The sequence below is a fragment of the Protomyces lactucae-debilis genome (assembly GCF_002105105.1).
Source record: "Protomyces lactucae-debilis strain 12-1054 chromosome Unknown BCR37scaffold_3, whole genome shotgun sequence".
In the NCBI taxonomy this organism is placed as follows: domain Eukaryota; kingdom Fungi; phylum Ascomycota; class Taphrinomycetes; order Taphrinales; family Protomycetaceae; genus Protomyces; species Protomyces lactucae-debilis.
In genome coordinates, this window is record NW_024467995.1 from 298,866 (window position 1) to 316,767 (window position 17,902).

Genomic DNA, 17,902 nt, shown 5'->3' on the forward strand with positions numbered 1-17,902 from the left:
TTGCTATGGCCGTGTGTGAGCTCGAGTCGTGCTGCCCTTGTCGTCGTCGCTTGAGGGCAAATTTCGCACGGAGCCATCTGAAGGAAGAGACTGCAGCCAGCACTCAGGAGCCTTCATCTGGCAAGTATTGCTGTACTGTGCTCATGCTCTCGAGATCACACTTTAATCAACATTCGGATCTACGCTTAGTGTCTATATTGCCAAAGATTGGCTCATCGCAGCAGTCCAAGCCAAAGCAAGCCTAAGAGACCTGCAAGATACGCAGAGTGTTGGAGTTACCCAATCCACCACGCCATCCCTGAACAGCCACAACGACAGCACCACGTTCCAAGATACCCAGCTTCTTGGCCTGCTCGAATCCAAATTGCAAACGCTCATCCACACCTTGCTGCCACTCCTCGCCCGTCTTGGGTTTCTCCTTGACATACACGAATGGCCAGACACCTCGGTGCAAGTGCCCATTACGTGCCGTTGTCTCGTTCCGAGTGACCATAATGATCGGTACCTGTGGTCGATACTTGCTCACAAATCGTGCAGTCGAACCACTTGTCGACAAGACAATAATGGCAGCTGCATTTTGTTCATGCGCAGCAGCAACAGCTGAACAACAAACCGTTTCCGTCGTGGCCGTAGGTCGAATGGTCAAGACTCGAATGTCTTCACTGACGCGTGGGGCAATAGCCGTTTCTGCCATGATGGTGGTTTCGTGCATCATGCGGACTGATTCGACTGGGTAAGAGCCCTTGGCCGTCTCTCCTGAGAGCATGACACAGTCTGCGCCATCGAGAATAGCGTTTGCAACGTCTGAGATTTCAGCACGGGTAGGACGTGGGTTGTACGTCATAGACTCGAGCATCTGTGTTGCGCAAATCACTGGCTTTCCAGCAAGGTTGCATTTGGCAATCATCATCTTTTGGCAAAGCACGACTTCTGGTGCTGGAATCTCAATACCGAGATCACCACGAGCGACCATGACGCCGTCGGTTTCCTTGAGAATCTCATCAAAGTTGTTGACACCCTGTCGGTTCTCAATCTTTGCAATGATGCGAATTTCTTTTCCTGCAGCGCCGAGACACTTGCGAATCTCCTTGATGTCTTCGCCGCGACGAATGAACGAGGCAAAGATCATATCGACGTTGTTCTTGACACCAAATTGCAAGTCTGCCTTGTCCTTTTCTGAGAGGGCAGGAAGGTCGACATCCGTGCCAGGCAAGTTGACACCCTTGCGCGAGGAGATCTTGCCATTGTTGAGACACCTGCACTGGAGTGTTTGTGCATCCACGACCTCGAGCACCTGGAAAGAGAGCACACCATCATCCACAAAGATAATCTTGCCCTTCTCAATCACTTTGCAAATGTTCTTGTAGTCCACATACATGATCTTGTCTGAGCATTTCTGCTTGTACGCATCATCACAAGTGATGGTGATTTCAGTACCTGCAGCAATAGGGATATCAACATCCCCTTCAGTCTGACCAGTCCTGATTTCAGGTCCCTTTGTATCCAATGCGATAGCCAGTGGTCGGCCAGCTTGGTCTTGTTCTGCTTTACGAGCATTATCAATCACAGACTGGTGATAACTGTGCTCGCCATGAGAGAAGTTCATGCGCACGACATTCATGCCTGCTGAGCGGAGTTTATTCATCATCTCTGGTGAGTTGGTTTTGGGCCCAATTGTGCAAATGATGGAAGAACGACGCCAGTGTGCAGGAGGACGTGTCTCTGGGTTGAGGGATGTGAGCCATTGGACATTGTTGGTCACTGTATCCGTGGTTAGCCACATCTCTTTGCTAAGATTGTCCGTTCCAATAGTCTTCTTCTGCGATAGATAAGGCCGTTTGACAGCCACTACCTAGCTGATACAGGCGCAGACAGAGAAGAAGACGAAGACGTAGGAGGGCCTTTGCTTACCGACAGAGAGGTTATCTGTGCTCATGATGGTTTGTGGTTGCTGTTTGGTGGTGCTGCTTGTTCTCTTTTGTACTTCTTTTGTCGTTTGCGCTGATTGGTGAAGAAGTCTCAACGCGCGTGGGATGGGAAAAGGGAAAGTTGAATATACAGAGTAGTAAATATTAGTACTATAGTAGTAGTACTGTATAAAGACTGAATAGAATGCTGTAGACCGAGTAGTGATGAGGAGACATAATGCTATTACTTTCTACGACGCAGCCTCTTGCCCGTGCTCTATTCTTGCAAACCGCCGAAGCAGCGTCTCATACACAACAAACATGATTGAACTCTGCGCACCCGTCCATGCAGTTCTCGGGCCGATGCCTCGAAACAAACCAGCAAGACCCTCCATGCGATAGATCCGACGCATCCCTTCAACAACTGAACTCGTCGTCAATGTATAACTACCCGGTGACGGCACAGATGTATTATAAGACGTGCTGATGAGTCGAACGTGTGTCGGTGAGAGGGCTCGAAATTGCAACGCATGCGGTGGCGATCCTCCTCGTGTCTTTGGCAATGACGAAGAAGGCGGATGATTACCAGATGCTTTGATCGCTTCACTGGCCGGCTCTGGTGGTTTTTGCGTTTGTATCCGCGTCTTGACAACATCGAGGGGTGTCGTGAGAGCACCTGACAGCGCACCTGCTGCACTGCCCGTCAAAATCTCACCAAAGAGACCCGTCTCATGACTGCCATAGTATTGCCGCGCCCAGACCTTGAAACGCTCATAAAAGGCGAATTGCAGGGCACTGAAAGGCAAATCCCGAACAAGAGTCGCCTTGTACCCATGGAAAAACGCAGACCGGCCTTCTTCTCTGTAAATCGTGCGAATTGCATCCAGTGTCGACCGATAATTATAGCCTGATGAGAAGTGTGGATTGCTGTAGCGACCCTGTAGTTGCAAACGCGTCTTGAGCACTTCAGAGGGGACATACAGGGAACTGGCAAACAAGTCGCCCAGTAGACCAGCTGTCAAGTGTGACAATGTCTCGGGAATACCCAGTGCAATGAGATTGCGCTTCGAACACTCATAAGTACCAAAAAAGATGGCCGTCCCCGGGATCGAGCCAAGCATCGCCGGCTTGATACCCGCATACAGGCCGCGCAAGACACCTTCTTCCCGTAGTAGCGTGCGATACGCCGACGTCATGTTGAAGTATTTTGGAACCGTCGGTGCGCCTTGTTGACGAGTCTTGACAGTGTCAAGAGAATGCATGAGGAGATCACCCGTCGAGCCGCCAATCATACCAGCCAGAATTGCCTGTCATTGATTAGCTTTTCGTTGCTTCTTGTGTGAGGCGCTTTGGCATAAGGTCTTACGTGAAGGTATGGTGGATCTGGATCCGCGACATCTTCATTCATTATGATGATTGCCCCGCAGGCAGATGCAGTAGGAGGACGCTGTAAGACGATGAGCCTAGCAGAAGAGGGAGAGCATGGATGAGGTGGCCTGTGAATGTTCGCTTTGGCTTTTCTCTTTCGCGCGGCTTCGGGCAAATTCAACTTCACGAGCTAGCCCTGCTACCGATTCTTCGACGAGACTTCTGCTAGAGAGCCGTATGCTTGATTCCTAGGAGTCCAGGACAGCCTGCTTCAGAGCTGATGCGCCCGTCATGCAGGCCATACCCAAGCATGATGTTCATCGCATCCAAAGTGCTCAAGTCATCACCTCCCTCGCTCACGCGGCAAAAGAATTGCTAGAAAACGCGATTGACGCGCATGCTACAAAAGTATCCATCAAGCTTGTGAATCATGGCTTGGATTTGTTGGAAGTGGCCGATAATGGTGCAGGTATACAGGCGGCTGACTATGCATCGCTTGCTACACCGCATGCGACGAGTAAATTAAAGGAGTTTGGTGATCTAGAGACGCTGGCTACGCTCGGCTTTCGTGGCGAAGCATTGGGAGCGTTGTGTTCACTCAGTGCATTCACCGTCACCACCTGTACAGCGGAAACGTATCCAATGGGTGTCTTGTTGACTTATTCGCATACGGGCCATCTCGAAAGCACAAAGCCAGTAAGTGCTCAAATCGGCACAACGGTGCGTATTGTGGATCTCTTCTCACAACTGCCCGTCAGGCGAAAAGACCTTGAGAAGAATGCTAAACGCGAGTTTGCCAAAGCTGTCAAATTGCTCTCTGCCTATGCTGCGATTCAAGAGGGCATCAAAATGGAAATCATTCACATCCCTGATACCAAGGGGAACAAGCGTGTTTCTTGTCTTGGTGCGCAAGGAACAAGCGGTAGTGGAAACCCCGACAAGGTCATGGTGGAAATTTTTGGCTCAAAATTAGCCACCAGTCTACTGCCCATCAATCTGACATGTCCGTTGCATGGATTCAACAAACGCTCTCTGTCCGAGACCGGCCAAACGCGTGCCGAACGTCAACTGATTTGCAAGGGCTTCGTCTCAAAGCCTTGGTCAGAGTATGGTGGTATGGCTGATCGACAACTCGTTTCCATCAACAAACGACCGTGCAGTCTGCCTCCCTTGGCAAGACTCGTCAGTTCGCTCTATCAAGGCGCAGGCGGCCACAAACAGCCATTTTTCATGTTTGACTTGACCTTACCGCCGGATGCGTATGATGTCAATGTCAGCCCTGATAAGCGAACCATCTTTCTGCATAATCAAGCAGAGATTCTGGATATGCTGAGGGAGTACTTACGCGTGGTCTTTTCAGATGATAGGCGCGTCATGCCAGAAGCTGTCATTACCACACCAGCGACAACCAGGACTATCCAACTGCCCGACTCTACGACACAAGCTTCCCAGCCTGCATCTGACCCGCCTGATATTCTCATGGCATCAACCACAACCTATGAAGCTTCGGATGCAGCTGAAGAGGAAGATATGCCTGCTTCGAGGTCCATCAGTGTCGCGGCTTTCAGTCTAAATGCTTCTGTTGGATCAATACCAGCAATCACATTGAAACGCAAGAGGCAAGATGTGAGCATTCGGCCATCTGTACCGCTAAGAAGTGCAATGATTCAAAGTGCTCTGCCATTCAAGGTTGTTCGCCAGCAAGTTCCCTTATCGGACGAAAGTGATGTGTCTGCGGGCGAGCAAGAGGGAAATGAGCCAGTTCTGATAGATGAAGCATCTGACGCGGTGGAAGAAGAAACAGTTCCACAGGCTTCTGTTGCGGTTGAAGATCTGGGCGCAAGCTCTGCCTCTGATGAAGAAGCAGCTGTCCATGTTCGACCCTTGCAGCGCTTTGTGAATCGGCTCAAGCTATTTGACAATTCGACAGACGGACTTCATGTACACAATGCAACCACAACGTGTGACAGTCGCGTCGCACTGGAAGCACAGCGGCTACCCATCTCTGTCGTTCAACAAGCTTCGATGCGGCAACAGGTGGCGCAAGCCGGACTTGATGTCAATGCCGAAGCTGCTGAAGCCTCTCTCTCACTCAGTGTCTCTAAGAATGACTTTTTCGGCATGCATATCGTTGGACAATTCAACCTCGGCTTCATCATCACAGAACGGAAAGGCGAAATCTTTATCATTGATCAGCATGCGAGTGATGAGAAGAGCAATTATGAGCGTTTGAGAAAAGAAACACAGATGGCTACGCAACGACTCGCACTGCCTATGGAACTCATCCTCTCTGGCAGTCAACGCCTTGTACTGGCTGATTCACTCGATATTCTCGTTGATAATGGGTTTGGTGTTGTTGAGGAAGAGCAACGATTGGGCAACATGACAAGACAGCGCTACATGTTGACGTCTGTACCACAAAGTAAGAATGTATCCTTTGATGTCTCTGACTTGGTGGAGATTCTGGACCGTATTGCTGAGCAGTCTTCCTCTGCCAAAGACGAAGAGAGCCAATTGGTGCGCTGCAGGAAGGCAGAACGCATGTTTGCGAGTCGAGCGTGTCGATCGAGTATCATGATTGGCACCGCTTTGACACGAGAGAGGATGCAAAGTGTTGTTTATCACATGGGTGAGCTGCAAAAGCCATGGAATTGTCCACATGGCCGTCCAACGATGAGACATCTTGCGAATATTCAAGCAACCATGACTGGATTTAGAGGCGACTACACATGACTATTCTTACTGTTAATATATGACATGACAGCAATTTTTTAGCTACGGTTCTTCATCTCTCTGAGCGCATTCATGACCTTGATTGGCTCTTGCTCGCCTGTTGCCTTCTGGACGTCAGGGGCTTCCAAACGCATGAAAGGGTTGTGCTGCTTCTCCTGTCCTACAGAGAATTTGCCACACGTCTCCTCATTTGCATTGCAAAAATCAATGAGCTTCTGGAGAGGTTGTGAGTCGGGCATCACGGTCTTGGCAAACTTAGCATTCGTGGCAGTATACTCGTGACCAGGGTAAACCAGCGTGTCGTCTGGCAGATTTGCGAGTGTTTGATTGAGAGCCTTGTGCATCTCCTCGGCAGTTCCTTCGAAGAAACGACCACAGCCAGCAACGAAGAGTGTATCGCCTGTAAAGACTGCCTTTTTACCATCTTGCTCTGCGTAGAAGCAGATACTGTCCTGGGTATGACAAGGCGTATGAAGACTTTTGATGCTGAGCTGGCCAAGCTGGAATGTCTCGTTGTGGCCAGGCACAATCTTGACCTGATCGCAGTCTCGACCACCAATCACTTTGAGGTCTGGGTAATGGCTCAGAATTTCCTTGTTGCCACCTGCATGGTCACCATGGTGATGCGTTGTGATTAACGTCGTCAGCTTAATTTCTCCAGCATCAATGGCCTTTTTCAGGACTGGAAGCACGGCTTTTGGTTCGGCAGGATCGATGATGGCAGCTTCTCCAGATTTGGAGTCTTTTAGGATATAAGCATAGTTATTGCCTGTGCCCTTCCACATGGGGATATGAGAGATGTGCATTGTGCGATGAGGTAGAGAAGCTCGAAGTGGAAGTCTAGCTAGATGGGCCTTGAGCATGCAGCGGCTACACATGTAGTTGTAGGGTCAGCAGTCTTGTTCTTGCCCCGGATCTTGACCCTTGGAAGTGATGTCAGCCAGCGTGAGGCGTGCGAAAACAAAATTAATCAAGACGCGTAGTAGACGAGCGAGCACAAGATCTAGCTGCTGCACTCTACGTCTCTCATATGGCGTCGAGATTATCTCGGCAGGGCGTGTCCTGGACGGGCTCTCTGTGTCGCGCTTGTCAATCCTCGAGGTCCATCCAACATGGACAACAACGCATGGCCATGGCCACGCAAGCAAGTGCAACGGGTTCAACAATGGACCTGTCGCCTGCACTGCGCGAAGCCTTTGCGAGTCTGGAGCCGCTTGACTCATATGAACCGTCCAAGGGCGAGCGGCAAGCACCTCGAGTGAAATCGACTTCCAAAGCGCTCAAGGCTGCCATTGCTACATCCAATCCTAAGGATCCTTCAGATGTAGAAGAGGCGACATCAGATGAACCAAGGAAAGGGCATCAGGCAAAGTCAAAAACAAGGGCGAAAGGAAAAGTATCGACAAAAGCGAAGACAGAGCTTAAGACGACAATATCGACGCGGAAACCAAAAAAACGCGCTGCAGGCAAGACACCGATTTCGGCCAGTAAAGCAGCGAAAGCGAAGAGTATTGCTATCGCCAGAAAAGCCAAGCAAGTCGCAGTTCCCGAACAGGATATTAACTTCACACAGCAAATAGCGACTCAGACTGCGGTGGGTGCTGTGGTGGATGTTGCTCCTCCGGAGAATATTCCAGTACCTAGTCTGGCGCATGGATTGGATCGAGTGCTTTTCAATCCTGGAGTCTACTATCTGCAAGACCCGCGGTCACACATCTACAATTTCGATCCCTACCTGCAGCAAATAACACCAGTGGAGGAGTTCAACTTTGATGCTTTGTCAGAGTACATCACCTCGTCGCGCGATTCTACCTTGGATGAGCTTGCACGGGAGAATGGTCTCTCAGTAGTTGGTTCGACGTCCAGTATGACCACTACGCTTGCTCAATTTCACTTTCTATTGTCTGCCAATCGCCCTGTCAACCTCAGTCGGTTATCCACTGCCTTTGTTGGCAAAAGTACCGACTTCACGCCATCACAGCGTGCCCCAACGTCCATCTATTTGCGTCACAACGACGGCATTTACGCCATTGACGCAGACAAATCCCTAGACAGCGGCGAAACCGTGCTATCATTCCTTGGCAGGTCCATGGAAAAGATGCTGACACTCGTCCCAGAAGACTTTTCAAAACTACGCAAAGACCGACAAGCTGAGCCGCGGCCAGCTCCGTCGCGTGAATCCTATCACTACAGCAAGATTGGTCAAATGCTGATGCGATCACAACTCGATTGTCATGATCCTAGACTACCGGGAACAGGTACCTTTGATTTGAAGACACGTGCCGTCTTGCCTGTGCGGCTTGATGTACGGAACCATGCGACTGGTGCTGGCTATCAAATCGTACGATCCACAGGCATACTGGAATCCTTTGAGCGTGAATACTATGACATGATTCGTGCTGCATTCCTCAAATACTCGTTGCAGGTGAGAATTGGCAAGATGGACGGTATCTTTGTGGCTTACCACAATACTGAGCGCATCTTTGGCTTCCAGTACATTTCAATTGATGAAATGGATGAGTGTCTACATGGATCTAGTACAGACAATATTGCTGGTCGCGAGTTTGTCATGAGCTTGAAGCAGCTGGACAAGGTGCTCAAGATGGCCATTGACAAGTACCCAGGCCGTTCAATGTGTCTGTCCTTCCAAACAACCACGGGCAAGAAGCCTGTGATGGAGATTGTTGTGGAAGCCATGTCGGAGGAGGAGATCCAAAAGCGACAACAGGGTGAGCTTTATGCTGCTCTGAAAGCTGCTCAGAATGATGAGCAAATTGAGACATTGTCTTCGCCGAAAAAGGAAAAGGCAAAGAAGACGCTCGAGTCCATGTCGAGTACGCTTGAGCAAATCATGGATCAAAGCAAGTCTGGCACGCCTGCCAAAGCGACGGAATCAAAGGCTGAGAAAATGCCAACAAAGGAGGGTGAGAAACGTGAACGTATGTTGTTGCGCATTGAAGGCCGCAGCTTCATCAATGACAAAGCAGTCACTGGCCCACCCATGCCTTCTGCTACAGATTTGTGGCAGTACAAATTTGACATCACAACGATTGATAGCGAGGAATCTATTGCCGCGCGTCTCGAAGACATCAAAAAGAAGCGTGTCGCTGCTCTTACTGACCTGGGTCCAGCAAGAGGTTTTGACAAGTATCGCAGCGAATTGAAGAAGGTGAGCGACGCAGGTCGTGTGAAGCTGAATGAGCGAATCAAGGAGCGGGAAGATGTGGAGCCTGTTGTGTACCAAGCGCGTGAGTCGGTCAAGGCGCTGCAGGAGCAATACGACAAGTCTTTCCGTACTGAGTAGGTGGTCAATTTGGTAGGCGTCGAGTTGTACAGTGCCATCTGGTGCTCGACTTCGAGTTTCTCCCCCGCGTTTTCGACCGGCAACTGCCACCGCATCTGCATCTGTCAACCACATAAGCAAAGTGAGCAGCTCAGCTGTACTTGGTCAGTTAGGTACAGACGCAAGATGCCAGAACAAAAGATTCAGTCGTCAAGTGGTGCTCCAGCTCGCGCGCGAGATCAAGTGGAGAACATCAATACCGCCGTTCCCATGAAGCACACGCCCTTCATACAGCAAGGCTTCGCCTTGGCAAACCAGTACGATGCAGATGATAGTCTCCAACAGGTCCTCAATCTTTACTTGTCTCCAGATGTACGTGCGGCAACAGAAAAGGATATGCGCGCATTGGGCGCCCTGGCCGTCTCGCGCGAGCAGCTCGAGCACTGCGCTGAAGCAGAGCGCAATCAGCCTTATGTCGAACACTACGACACCTTTGGCAACAAGACAAGCAAGCTAGTCACATCTGCTGGGTGGAAATATATGAAGAAAGTGGCAGCAGAGCAAGGCCTTGTTAGTGTCGGCTATGAGAATGCGTATGGCGACAAAACGCGCGTAGTGCAATTTGCTCGTCTCTACATCATGAATTGCTCCATGGCCACATTCTTGTGTCCTCTTGCAATGGCAGACGGTGCTGCGCGCATCATGAAGGACTTTGATCGTGACATTTACGATCGTCTCATTAGCCGAAATCCCGAGGAGATGTGGACGAGTGGTCAATGGATGACGGAGCGTAGTGGGGGTTCTGACCTCAGCAATTACGAGACCGTTGCGGTACATGATGGCACTGGATATCGACTTACAGGCTTCAAATGGTTCTCGAGCGCAACAGATGCAAACATGTCCCTTGCCCTAGCTAAAACGCAAGAGGGCATTTCTCTCTTCCTCGTCGATTTGGAGGCAGCTGGTTCTTCTATTCAGATTGCGAGGCTCAAGAATAAGCTTGGAACGCATGCTTTGCCCACTGCTGAACTTGAATTGAATGGCGTGCCTGCACGCTTGATTGGCCAGGCGGGTCGCGGTGTCAAGGCGATTTCCACCATTTTGAACATTACGAGAATCTACACTGCAGTCACAGCTTGCTCTGGTTTGCGTAGAGCATATGGAATCGTCAAGGCTTATTCGGAGGTTCGCATGATTAAGGACAAGAAGCTGATTCAGAAGCCATTGCATCAAAGGACCATGACACAGCTGCTTGTCACACTAACAGCTCTCACGCATTTGTCGTTCTATGTCACCGCGCTGCTCGGCAAGGACGAGGCTGGTACTGCGTCACCTGAAGAGCGTATCCTACTGCGATGCCTGACACCTCTTGCCAAGGCGTTTGTCTCCAAAAAGTCGCATCTCGGCGTAGGTGAATGTTGCGAAGCAATGGGAGGTCTTGGTTACATTGAGACGCAAGACCCAATGTTCAATGTTGCCCGGATCTACCGAGACTTGATGGTCAACATCATCTGGGAAGGCACAGTCTCGGTTCTCTCGCTCGACTTTGCTAGAGCGCTGAAGGATCCTGCTTCACGAAAAGTCCTTGCTGAGCGATTCAACATGGCGCCCATTTCGATCGCAGAAGAAGCTGATCTGAAGGATGTCATGTTTGATGTGGCTCATGGAGTCTGTGCGACATTGTTGACAGAAGCAGCAGTGACACTGAAGGATGACAGACTGCAAGAGATGGCAATTAGGTGGAATTCACCCAGAAACAGGGGCGAGCGCTCAGATGCCTGGTTGTTGGGTGTGGACAATTCAGCACGTCTCTAGCCTTTCCCTGCGCACATACATTGTAATTAGTTCAGTTTCAATTTTCAACTATATCAGGGGAGGTTGCACAACTGAATTGCCAGAATTGGTAATCTCCGGAGCACGGCGTTGCGGAGGCCGAAACACAAAAAGTTCATTGCGAGCACAGTGCACACCACACTCCTATACAACAGATCTAAACATGACTGATAGTAGAAAGCTCTTCCAGCCGCTGCAGGTCGGTAGCCTCGAACTCAAACACAGGCTCGTGCTTGCACCTCTCACCCGCATGCGTGCAACACCGGGCCATATGCCCTGGGAGAAAGCAGCCTTGTACTACGCTCAACGCGGGTCAGTACCAGGCACACTACTCATCAGTGAAGCAACATTCATCAGTGAGGCTGCTGGTGGCTATCCACATGCTCCAGGAATCTTCAACGCCGAGCAAGTTCAGAAATGGCGCAAAATTACAGATGCCGTGCATGCGAAGGGGTCGTACATCTATTGTCAGCTATGGGCGCTTGGACGGGCGGCGACGCCCAAGGTTCTCAAGTCTCTGGGACATGATCTTGTCTCTGCTTCGGCTGTGCCTATGGACGCTAAGGCTGCGACGCCAAGAGCATTGACGACACAAGAAGTGGAAGCTTACGTTCAGCAATACGCAACAGCTGCGAAGCTTGCCATCGAGGCTGGTTTCGACGGAGTGGAGTTACATGGAGCTAACGGGTATCTGATTGACCAGCACACGCAGTCTGTAAGCAACAAGAGGACGGACAAGTATGGTGGATCCATCGAGAACCGTTCTCGGTTTGCCCTTGAAGCCATCAATGCTGTTGCAAAGGCTATTGGTGCAGATAGGACGGCCATTCGCCTGTCGCCTTGGTCAGGCTTCCAGGGTATGCGCATGGGCGAGGGTACGATCCCACAGTTTACGCATCTAATTCAGAATTTGCCAAAAGACTTGGCATACCTGCACATGACAGAGTCGCGCGTACAAGGTATCTTTGACAAGGCAGATGACGACGCAGAGAAGCTCAACTTTGCACTTGATCTTTGGAAGGGACCGGTTGTGATTGCTGGAGGATTCAGGCCAGAGTCTGCGATCCAGGTTGCTGAGCAAGATGACCGTACCATGATTGCCTTTGGAAGGCTTTGGATCCGAAACCCCTTGCTTGTCGCTCAGATCAAGCTCGGCCTGCCGTTGGACAAATACGACAGGAGTACGTTCTACACGAAAGGCGAACAGGGCTACACTGACTATCCTGTTGACGATGCACTGCTCGCGAGGCTTTGATTGAGATCATAGATTATATGGTGTAGAATTTGGCATGTGTCGATAGATTACCCTCAAAGCAGCGCGGGAATAGGCTTGTCGCCCAAGTCAGAGACATGTTGCAGCAGGCTGTGAGGCTCAAGTTCGCGCTCCATCCTTGGGAGGGGCCGGTTGTGATTGCGAGTGGGGTGACCCACTGACCGTACGATGATTGCTTTGGAAGGAGCTGGACCCGGGACCGCTCCTATGTCACTCAGATCAGACGTTCTATTCTATCGTTGCACAAGTATGACAAAAGTTCGTAATCAAGGGAGACCCGGTCTACACTGACCATATTGTCGACGTTGTCCTACTTGTTACAGTGTTGGAAGACATGGATAGTGACTTGTCAAGCACAATTACAAGCACAAGCAATCTGGCAAGTGTAAGAAGGATTGATACGGATGAGGAGCAGAGTAGAGAGAGGCTCAGCCGCTCATGCTGTCTATGAATTAGAACAGGGGTTACCACCACGTGAATGCACGTGCACGCGATGCTTGGATGCTCCGCAGCACCGGGGCCATGTGAATGGAAACTTGACTGCTCAGATTTTATCAGGCGCATAATCCCGTGCATATAAGTCTACTACACAGAATGTATCTCCGGCCTTGTGTCACACAAAGCTGTGCGAGAATGAATAAGCATATCACATAGTACATCATTATGTACATCATTATGTACATGGTCAGTCTTGAGTCCCCTCCGCCGTAATTAGCCGCCGTACCTGTACGCGCGTAGCCAGCCGGACGCTTGCTGAGAAATCCTCGCTTGAGGTTACCCGTCTTGGCGATCTTCTTTGACATTCACTGACTTCACTGAATCTGGCAACTCAGCCTCAACTGCCGCCTCGAAAGATTCTTGATTTGAAATTGTCGGATTAGCAATGGTCTATGATGCAAAGTACCCAGTGGCGACTATAAAGATGCCTCGATATCTCACCGAAAGTACCTCATCTCATTCTCATCTGATATTCATCGACACTCAACATGGTTCAAGAAGATCGTAAACTTTTCAAGCCTCTCAAGGTTGGCGACATTGAGCTCAAGCACCGCGTCGTCATGGCGCCCTTGACGCGAATGCGAGCCAAGGAGGGCCATGTCCCATGGGAGAAGGCAGTCGATTACTACTCTCAGCGTGCTAGTGTTCCAGGTACACTTCTCGTTACGGAGGCCACCTTCATCAGCGAGCAGGCAGGCGGTTACCCAACCTGTCCAGGCATTTTCAATGACGAACAAGTCAAGGTCTGGCGCAAAGTGACCGATGCTGTGCACGAGAAGAAGTCCTTCATCTACTGCCAACTTTGGGCTCTCGGTCGTACCGCTAGCAAGGAGGCACTCGCGGCGCTCGGTCACGATCTCGTCTCTGCTTCAGATATCCCAATGGAAAAGGGAGCACCAACGCCTCGACCACTGACGACGGAGGAAGTTGAGGCATATGTACAACAGTACGCTACAGCTGCCAAAATCGCTATGGAGGCTGGTTTCGACGGAGTGGAGCTTCACGCCGCCAATGGTTATCTTATCGACCAGTTCACGCAAGATATAAGCAACAAGAGAACCGACAAGTATGGTGGGTCCATCGAGAACCGCTCCCGTTTCGCCATTGAAGCGATCGAAGCAATTGTTGCTGCCATCGGTGCTTCAAAGACGGGTATCAGGCTCTCTCCTTGGTCTGGCTTCCAAGGCATGCGCATGGAAGAACGCACCATCCCACAGTTCTCACACCTCATCAAGAACCTGCCCCGGGATCTGGCATACATTCACATGATTGAATCTCGTGTGCAGGGCGGTGATGACCAAGACGACAATGAAGCCGAGTCGCTTGAATTTGCCAAGGCACTCTGGAAGGGTCCCTTCCTGTTTGCAGGTGGTTTCAAACCTGATATTGCCATCAAAACGGCTGAGCAAGATGATCGCTCAGTCATTGTCTTTGGTCGCTACTTCATCTCTAACCCAGACCTGGTCGCTAAGCTCAAGCTTGGTCGGGAGCTGACACGGTACAATCGTGATACTTTCTATACCCCAGGCGAGGAAGGCTATACAGACTATGCTGTAGACGAGGAGCTTGTAAGTCAGGCTGCATAGAGATTCAATCTAGATGACTTAGACATATTTATGGCTTAAGCATATGTGGATATGATTCAGCACGTCAGCCTCTCAAAGTGACTGGCTCATGTACAACCCAAATTTACAAATGAGCAGACTTGACGATTCAGGCAAGCGAGGGTCGGTGTCCTTGAGGGTACAACCCAAATTTACAAATGAGCAGACTTGACGATTCAGGCAAGCGAGGGTCGGTGTCCTTGAGGATATCTAGGAATCACCATCTGAAAATGACTCTGAGCGTGGGACTCGGGCTCGAGCATGCCACCGCAGTCCACCTTCAAGTCTCGTAAGCATGTCTGAAGGGGATGAAAAGAGTCTTCCCAAAGAATGCAAGCTTTTATCTAGTATCCTCTATACGTCATGTAGCTTCTTCCTGGCCGATTTGCACTACGACCGCCTCGTTGCGTCCAGCAAAAGCTTTGCTTGGCCTACGCCACAACGACAAGACTTTGATCGAGCTCTCTACCAAGCAATCAGTACGCGTGCTCATCTGACGCTACGTATACGTCTTCTGTGTGGCTCTGATGGTCTCTTTTCAGCAGAAGCCTTCTCTTGGGAAGTGCAAAGAAACTTGTTTGGTTCTTTGGCGCAAAAAGAAGTGCATGCATTTGGCCCTGATGAGACTGTCACTACAGACAGCTCTTGGACCGTTCTACTAGATGTCCGTCCGGTTGACGCAGATTTGCGACTTGTGCAGCACAAAACAACACTTCGCGAGCATTACGAGGAGCCTGTCAAGCGGCTCGGCACTTCTTACACCGCTCATCAGGAGGTGCTGCTCTACAACAAGCAAGGCTTGATTACAGAGGGTACCATCTCAAGTATAGCTGTTCGGAGGCAAGGGAAGTGGATCACGCCGCGGGTTGAGAGCGGTTGCCTGGCAGGCGTCATGCGCCGGTGTTTACTCAACCAGGATATGATCACTGAAGGCGATATTCACAAAGACGAGTTGCAGAACGGTGAGTCAGTCATCATCTTCAATGCGCTACGCGGTGTGCTAGACGCCACCTTAGATCAGGGTACCCAGAAGAAGAGCGTTTCAAAAAGTTAGAAACACGATTCTGCTCAGGCTGATTCATGCAACCTTGACGTCCTTGCCGTCTACAACGGAGCGGCATTCGTGAGTGCTCAATGGCGTTTGGTGGCTAGGGGATAGGTATACCACCGCTGTTCTTCACGACAAACGCGACGCTTCGATTACAACTGGCTTGTTGTGATACAAGTCGGCTCTAGACATTGCAAGATCTCGATTGGCAGTACTAGCCGTTGCATCAGCATGAGATGCAAAGATGAGTAGCCTTGAGTAAGTATCGAAGCGCCTATGATACTGATTCATGTTGGCGACTGTCTTCCCTGACGGCCTGGTCACCTGCTTCAATACTTCGAGGAGCGCAAATCATCAGATGGCTTTGTTGAGGGCGAACTCGCGTGTCTGCATCTTTCTCTACAGATCACTTCCTTGAACAAAAGGGTTGTAGACTATTCTTTCCTCAATGTATGCTTTCAATAGATCCTGAATAAAGTTTGCGTCCGATTGAAGGAAGCCGAGCAGCTTGCTTGATCTGCTCGCCAGATCAGAATGGAGCTTGTCTAAAAATGTTGTGCGATTTATGGTGCAAGCTGTAGGCAATAACGAGCTTGAACTCCTCTTGCGTTCGTACTGCAATACATGCCAGCAATTCCATAACCTCAAAACTTCAGGCCTGAACTTTCCTGACCTTAAGGAGCGCTCAGCACGACTCAAATTTTTGGGATGAAGCACACAAAATGCTCCATGATATGCACCGCATGTTTTGAGGCTGCATCTCTTGCAGGCTCTGTGTATATCGCTTGACTGCCTGTTCTTTTCGATGAAAATTTCGGGCGCACAGAGATCAACAGGCCGTGGTACTGGTGCAGAAGCGGCGAGATTTATAAGCCTGACAGGCTGTTCAGGCGGTCTGGGCAGTCCAAGGTTGCGCACATGAGAATTCGGTCCGAATGGTATCGGGGATCGCTTGTCCAAGGGAGGCTTCCGCCTGGCCATCTCCTTTGTGTACAAATCAGTCAACCAGTGAACACTAGGTACGACTCCATTGTACTGCAAGGGATCATTAAATTCACCAAATGACCTGAATTCGTCACTAGATTTTGGCATATTGGCGTCGAAGGACGTCTGAAAATCCGTTTGCTTTCCCGACAAGCACACCTTGATGTTATCTAGGTACATCTCGTTCAAGGTTTGGAATCGTCGCAGGGCACTGTTGTTTAATAGTTGCCTGAAGTGTTCCGGACCACAGCCATTGGCAATACTGTCCTGAAAGCGCTCAAAAAGTCGTTTGGAAATGCCAGAACGATGACTGAGAATAGCCGGAAATGCAAGTTGCAGGCCGTAAGGTAGAGACTCTAGCAACTCGGTATCGGCTGCACTGATGGTTTCCAAGCTGCAAGATGGATTTTTGCAGCAGTAGCAATAGGCCATCAATAAAAAATGCCTCCCGTCGTCATGTATGCGCCGAGCGGTCGGTGAATCACACCATCCTTTGAAGCGTAACCCGTCCTTGCATCGTGGACATGGAAGACGGCTTTCTTCATCGAGTTTCCCGGTCTTGTTCCCAGACCTGCTCAAAAGAGCTGGATGCCAAACGAAGACTGAAGGATGGAAGAGGACCTTCACATCATTCGGATTATCGATCAGGTGAATCGTTGGATCTGGCGGATGAATCCAAAGCGACGAACCTTCCTCGTAGAGCTTGATCCTTTTGTCTTGAACTTTAGCTCTGATTTCATCGATGAAGTCCACTTCAATTGAATTGCCATCGCTCTCCTCGATATCGAGGCCCTCTTTAGTGGTCGCCTCCCTACTGGGATCATCGTTGTTGACAAGACCGCCGGCTACTTGGTTTGTATTGTTGTCCCTTTGGACGTTGGGAAGATCATTGGCAGCACTTGGAGAATATTCAGTCGCGTCTGGCGCCATGACTGCAGTACTTGCATTATGTGCATTGCCAACTACCTCTGAGTCGTCCAAGGCTGCCATACCCACATCATCCTCATCCCTGGCGACTGCAGATGAAGAAGCAGGATTTTGTCCCGTCGTGATTGCTGGCGGTGCAAATTCCACGTTGTTAAGAGCTGCATCGCCGTCTTCGATAGGTGTCACTGCATCTTCCAGAGCTGCAGATGCTACTCCGTGTTCATTCGAGCGTGTTACCGTGGCAACTTATGGTCAGATTCTGTTGACGGTACTGACTCAAATTTCTTACAAGTTAGTCTTGTCTGACCTGGAGCTTTGGCAGCTCTTTCCACTGCGGATGCACGACCAGGTTTACCCGCGCCTGGTCTGCTTTTGCTGCCCTTTGGCCTGGCCATATCTTTGGGACGGGCGATGAATATGCTTGTATTTCAGCAGTCGATGTGC

General features: G+C 50.2%; 10 protein-coding genes across 10 annotated transcripts; 6 read left to right on the forward strand and 4 right to left on the reverse strand.

The window, feature by feature from the left end:
• Window positions 1–114: 114 nt before the first annotated feature.
• BCR37DRAFT_209478 (pyruvate kinase) lies at window positions 115–1,959 on the reverse strand. Its single transcript, XM_040866415.1, has one exon. It carries the CDS (start codon window positions 1,781–1,783, stop codon window positions 242–244), a length of 1,542 nt encoding a protein of 513 aa, XP_040727418.1. The 5' UTR covers window positions 1,784–1,959; the 3' UTR covers window positions 115–241.
• A 130-nt stretch (window positions 1,960–2,089) lies between these two features.
• On the reverse strand, window positions 2,090–3,214 carry BCR37DRAFT_376794 (putative mitochondrial carrier protein). Its single transcript, XM_040868672.1, has one exon. The coding sequence runs from the start codon at window positions 3,197–3,199 to the stop codon at window positions 2,159–2,161; it is 1,041 nt and encodes a 346-aa protein (XP_040727419.1). The 5' UTR covers window positions 3,200–3,214; the 3' UTR covers window positions 2,090–2,158.
• BCR37DRAFT_376796 (uncharacterized protein) lies at window positions 3,166–6,066 on the forward strand. Its single transcript, XM_040868673.1, has one exon. The coding sequence runs from the start codon at window positions 3,567–3,569 to the stop codon at window positions 6,006–6,008; it is 2,442 nt and encodes an 813-aa protein (XP_040727420.1). The 5' UTR covers window positions 3,166–3,566; the 3' UTR covers window positions 6,009–6,066.
• Window positions 6,047–6,814, reverse strand: BCR37DRAFT_401931 (hydroxyacylglutathione hydrolase; the record flags this gene model as incomplete). Its single annotated transcript, XM_040871868.1, has 1 exon — window positions 6,047–6,814. The coding sequence occupies one exon, from the start codon at window positions 6,812–6,814 to the stop codon at window positions 6,047–6,049; it is 768 nt and encodes a 255-aa protein (XP_040727421.1).
• Window positions 6,815–7,632: 818 nt separating this feature from the next.
• Window positions 7,633–8,733, forward strand: BCR37DRAFT_338689 (mitochondrial protein Pet127-domain-containing protein; the record flags this gene model as incomplete). Its single annotated transcript, XM_040867308.1, has 1 exon — window positions 7,633–8,733. A coding segment is annotated over one exon (1,101 nt), but the record flags the coding sequence as incomplete, so codon positions are not given.
• Window positions 8,734–9,561: 828 nt separating this feature from the next.
• BCR37DRAFT_401932 (acyl-CoA dehydrogenase/oxidase) lies at window positions 9,562–11,106 on the forward strand (the record flags this gene model as incomplete). The annotated part of the gene is made up of 2 exons (XM_040871869.1): window positions 9,562–10,745; window positions 10,845–11,106. 2 exons carry the CDS (start codon window positions 9,562–9,564, stop codon window positions 11,104–11,106), a joined length of 1,446 nt encoding a protein of 481 aa, XP_040727423.1.
• Window positions 11,107–11,271: 165 nt separating this feature from the next.
• Window positions 11,272–12,651, forward strand: BCR37DRAFT_376799 (uncharacterized protein). The gene has a single exon (XM_040868674.1). It carries the CDS (start codon window positions 11,288–11,290, stop codon window positions 12,377–12,379), a length of 1,092 nt encoding a protein of 363 aa, XP_040727424.1. The 5' UTR covers window positions 11,272–11,287; the 3' UTR covers window positions 12,380–12,651.
• A 732-nt stretch (window positions 12,652–13,383) lies between these two features.
• BCR37DRAFT_344145 (uncharacterized protein) lies at window positions 13,384–14,481 on the forward strand (the record flags this gene model as incomplete). Its single annotated transcript, XM_040867550.1, has 1 exon — window positions 13,384–14,481. One exon carries the CDS (start codon window positions 13,384–13,386, stop codon window positions 14,479–14,481), a length of 1,098 nt encoding a protein of 365 aa, XP_040727425.1.
• Window positions 14,482–14,794: 313 nt separating this feature from the next.
• BCR37DRAFT_344221 (aminotransferase) lies at window positions 14,795–15,553 on the forward strand (the record flags this gene model as incomplete). The annotated part of the gene is made up of 2 exons (XM_040867553.1): window positions 14,795–15,061; window positions 15,125–15,553. 2 exons carry the CDS (start codon window positions 14,795–14,797, stop codon window positions 15,551–15,553), a joined length of 696 nt encoding a protein of 231 aa, XP_040727426.1.
• A 393-nt stretch (window positions 15,554–15,946) lies between these two features.
• On the reverse strand, window positions 15,947–17,853 carry BCR37DRAFT_385716 (uncharacterized protein; the record flags this gene model as incomplete). Its single annotated transcript, XM_040870380.1, has 2 exons — window positions 15,947–17,667; window positions 17,748–17,853. The coding sequence occupies 2 exons, from the start codon at window positions 17,851–17,853 to the stop codon at window positions 15,947–15,949; spliced, it is 1,827 nt and encodes a 608-aa protein (XP_040727427.1).
• Window positions 17,854–17,902: the final 49 nt, after the last annotated feature.

Excerpts from the sequence above, each read along its gene's own strand:
- BCR37DRAFT_209478 (XM_040866415.1), bottom strand. The coding sequence starts at position 1,783 with ATGTGGCTAACCACGGATACAGTGACCAACAATGTCCAATGGCTCACA.
- BCR37DRAFT_376799 (XM_040868674.1), top strand. The coding sequence starts at position 11,288 with ATGACTGATAGTAGAAAGCTCTTCCAGCCGCTGCAGGTCGGTAGCCTC.
- BCR37DRAFT_376794 (XM_040868672.1), bottom strand. The coding sequence starts at position 3,199 with ATGATTGGCGGCTCGACGGGTGATCTCCTCATGCATTCTCTTGACACT.
- BCR37DRAFT_376796 (XM_040868673.1), top strand. The coding sequence starts at position 3,567 with ATGCAGGCCATACCCAAGCATGATGTTCATCGCATCCAAAGTGCTCAA.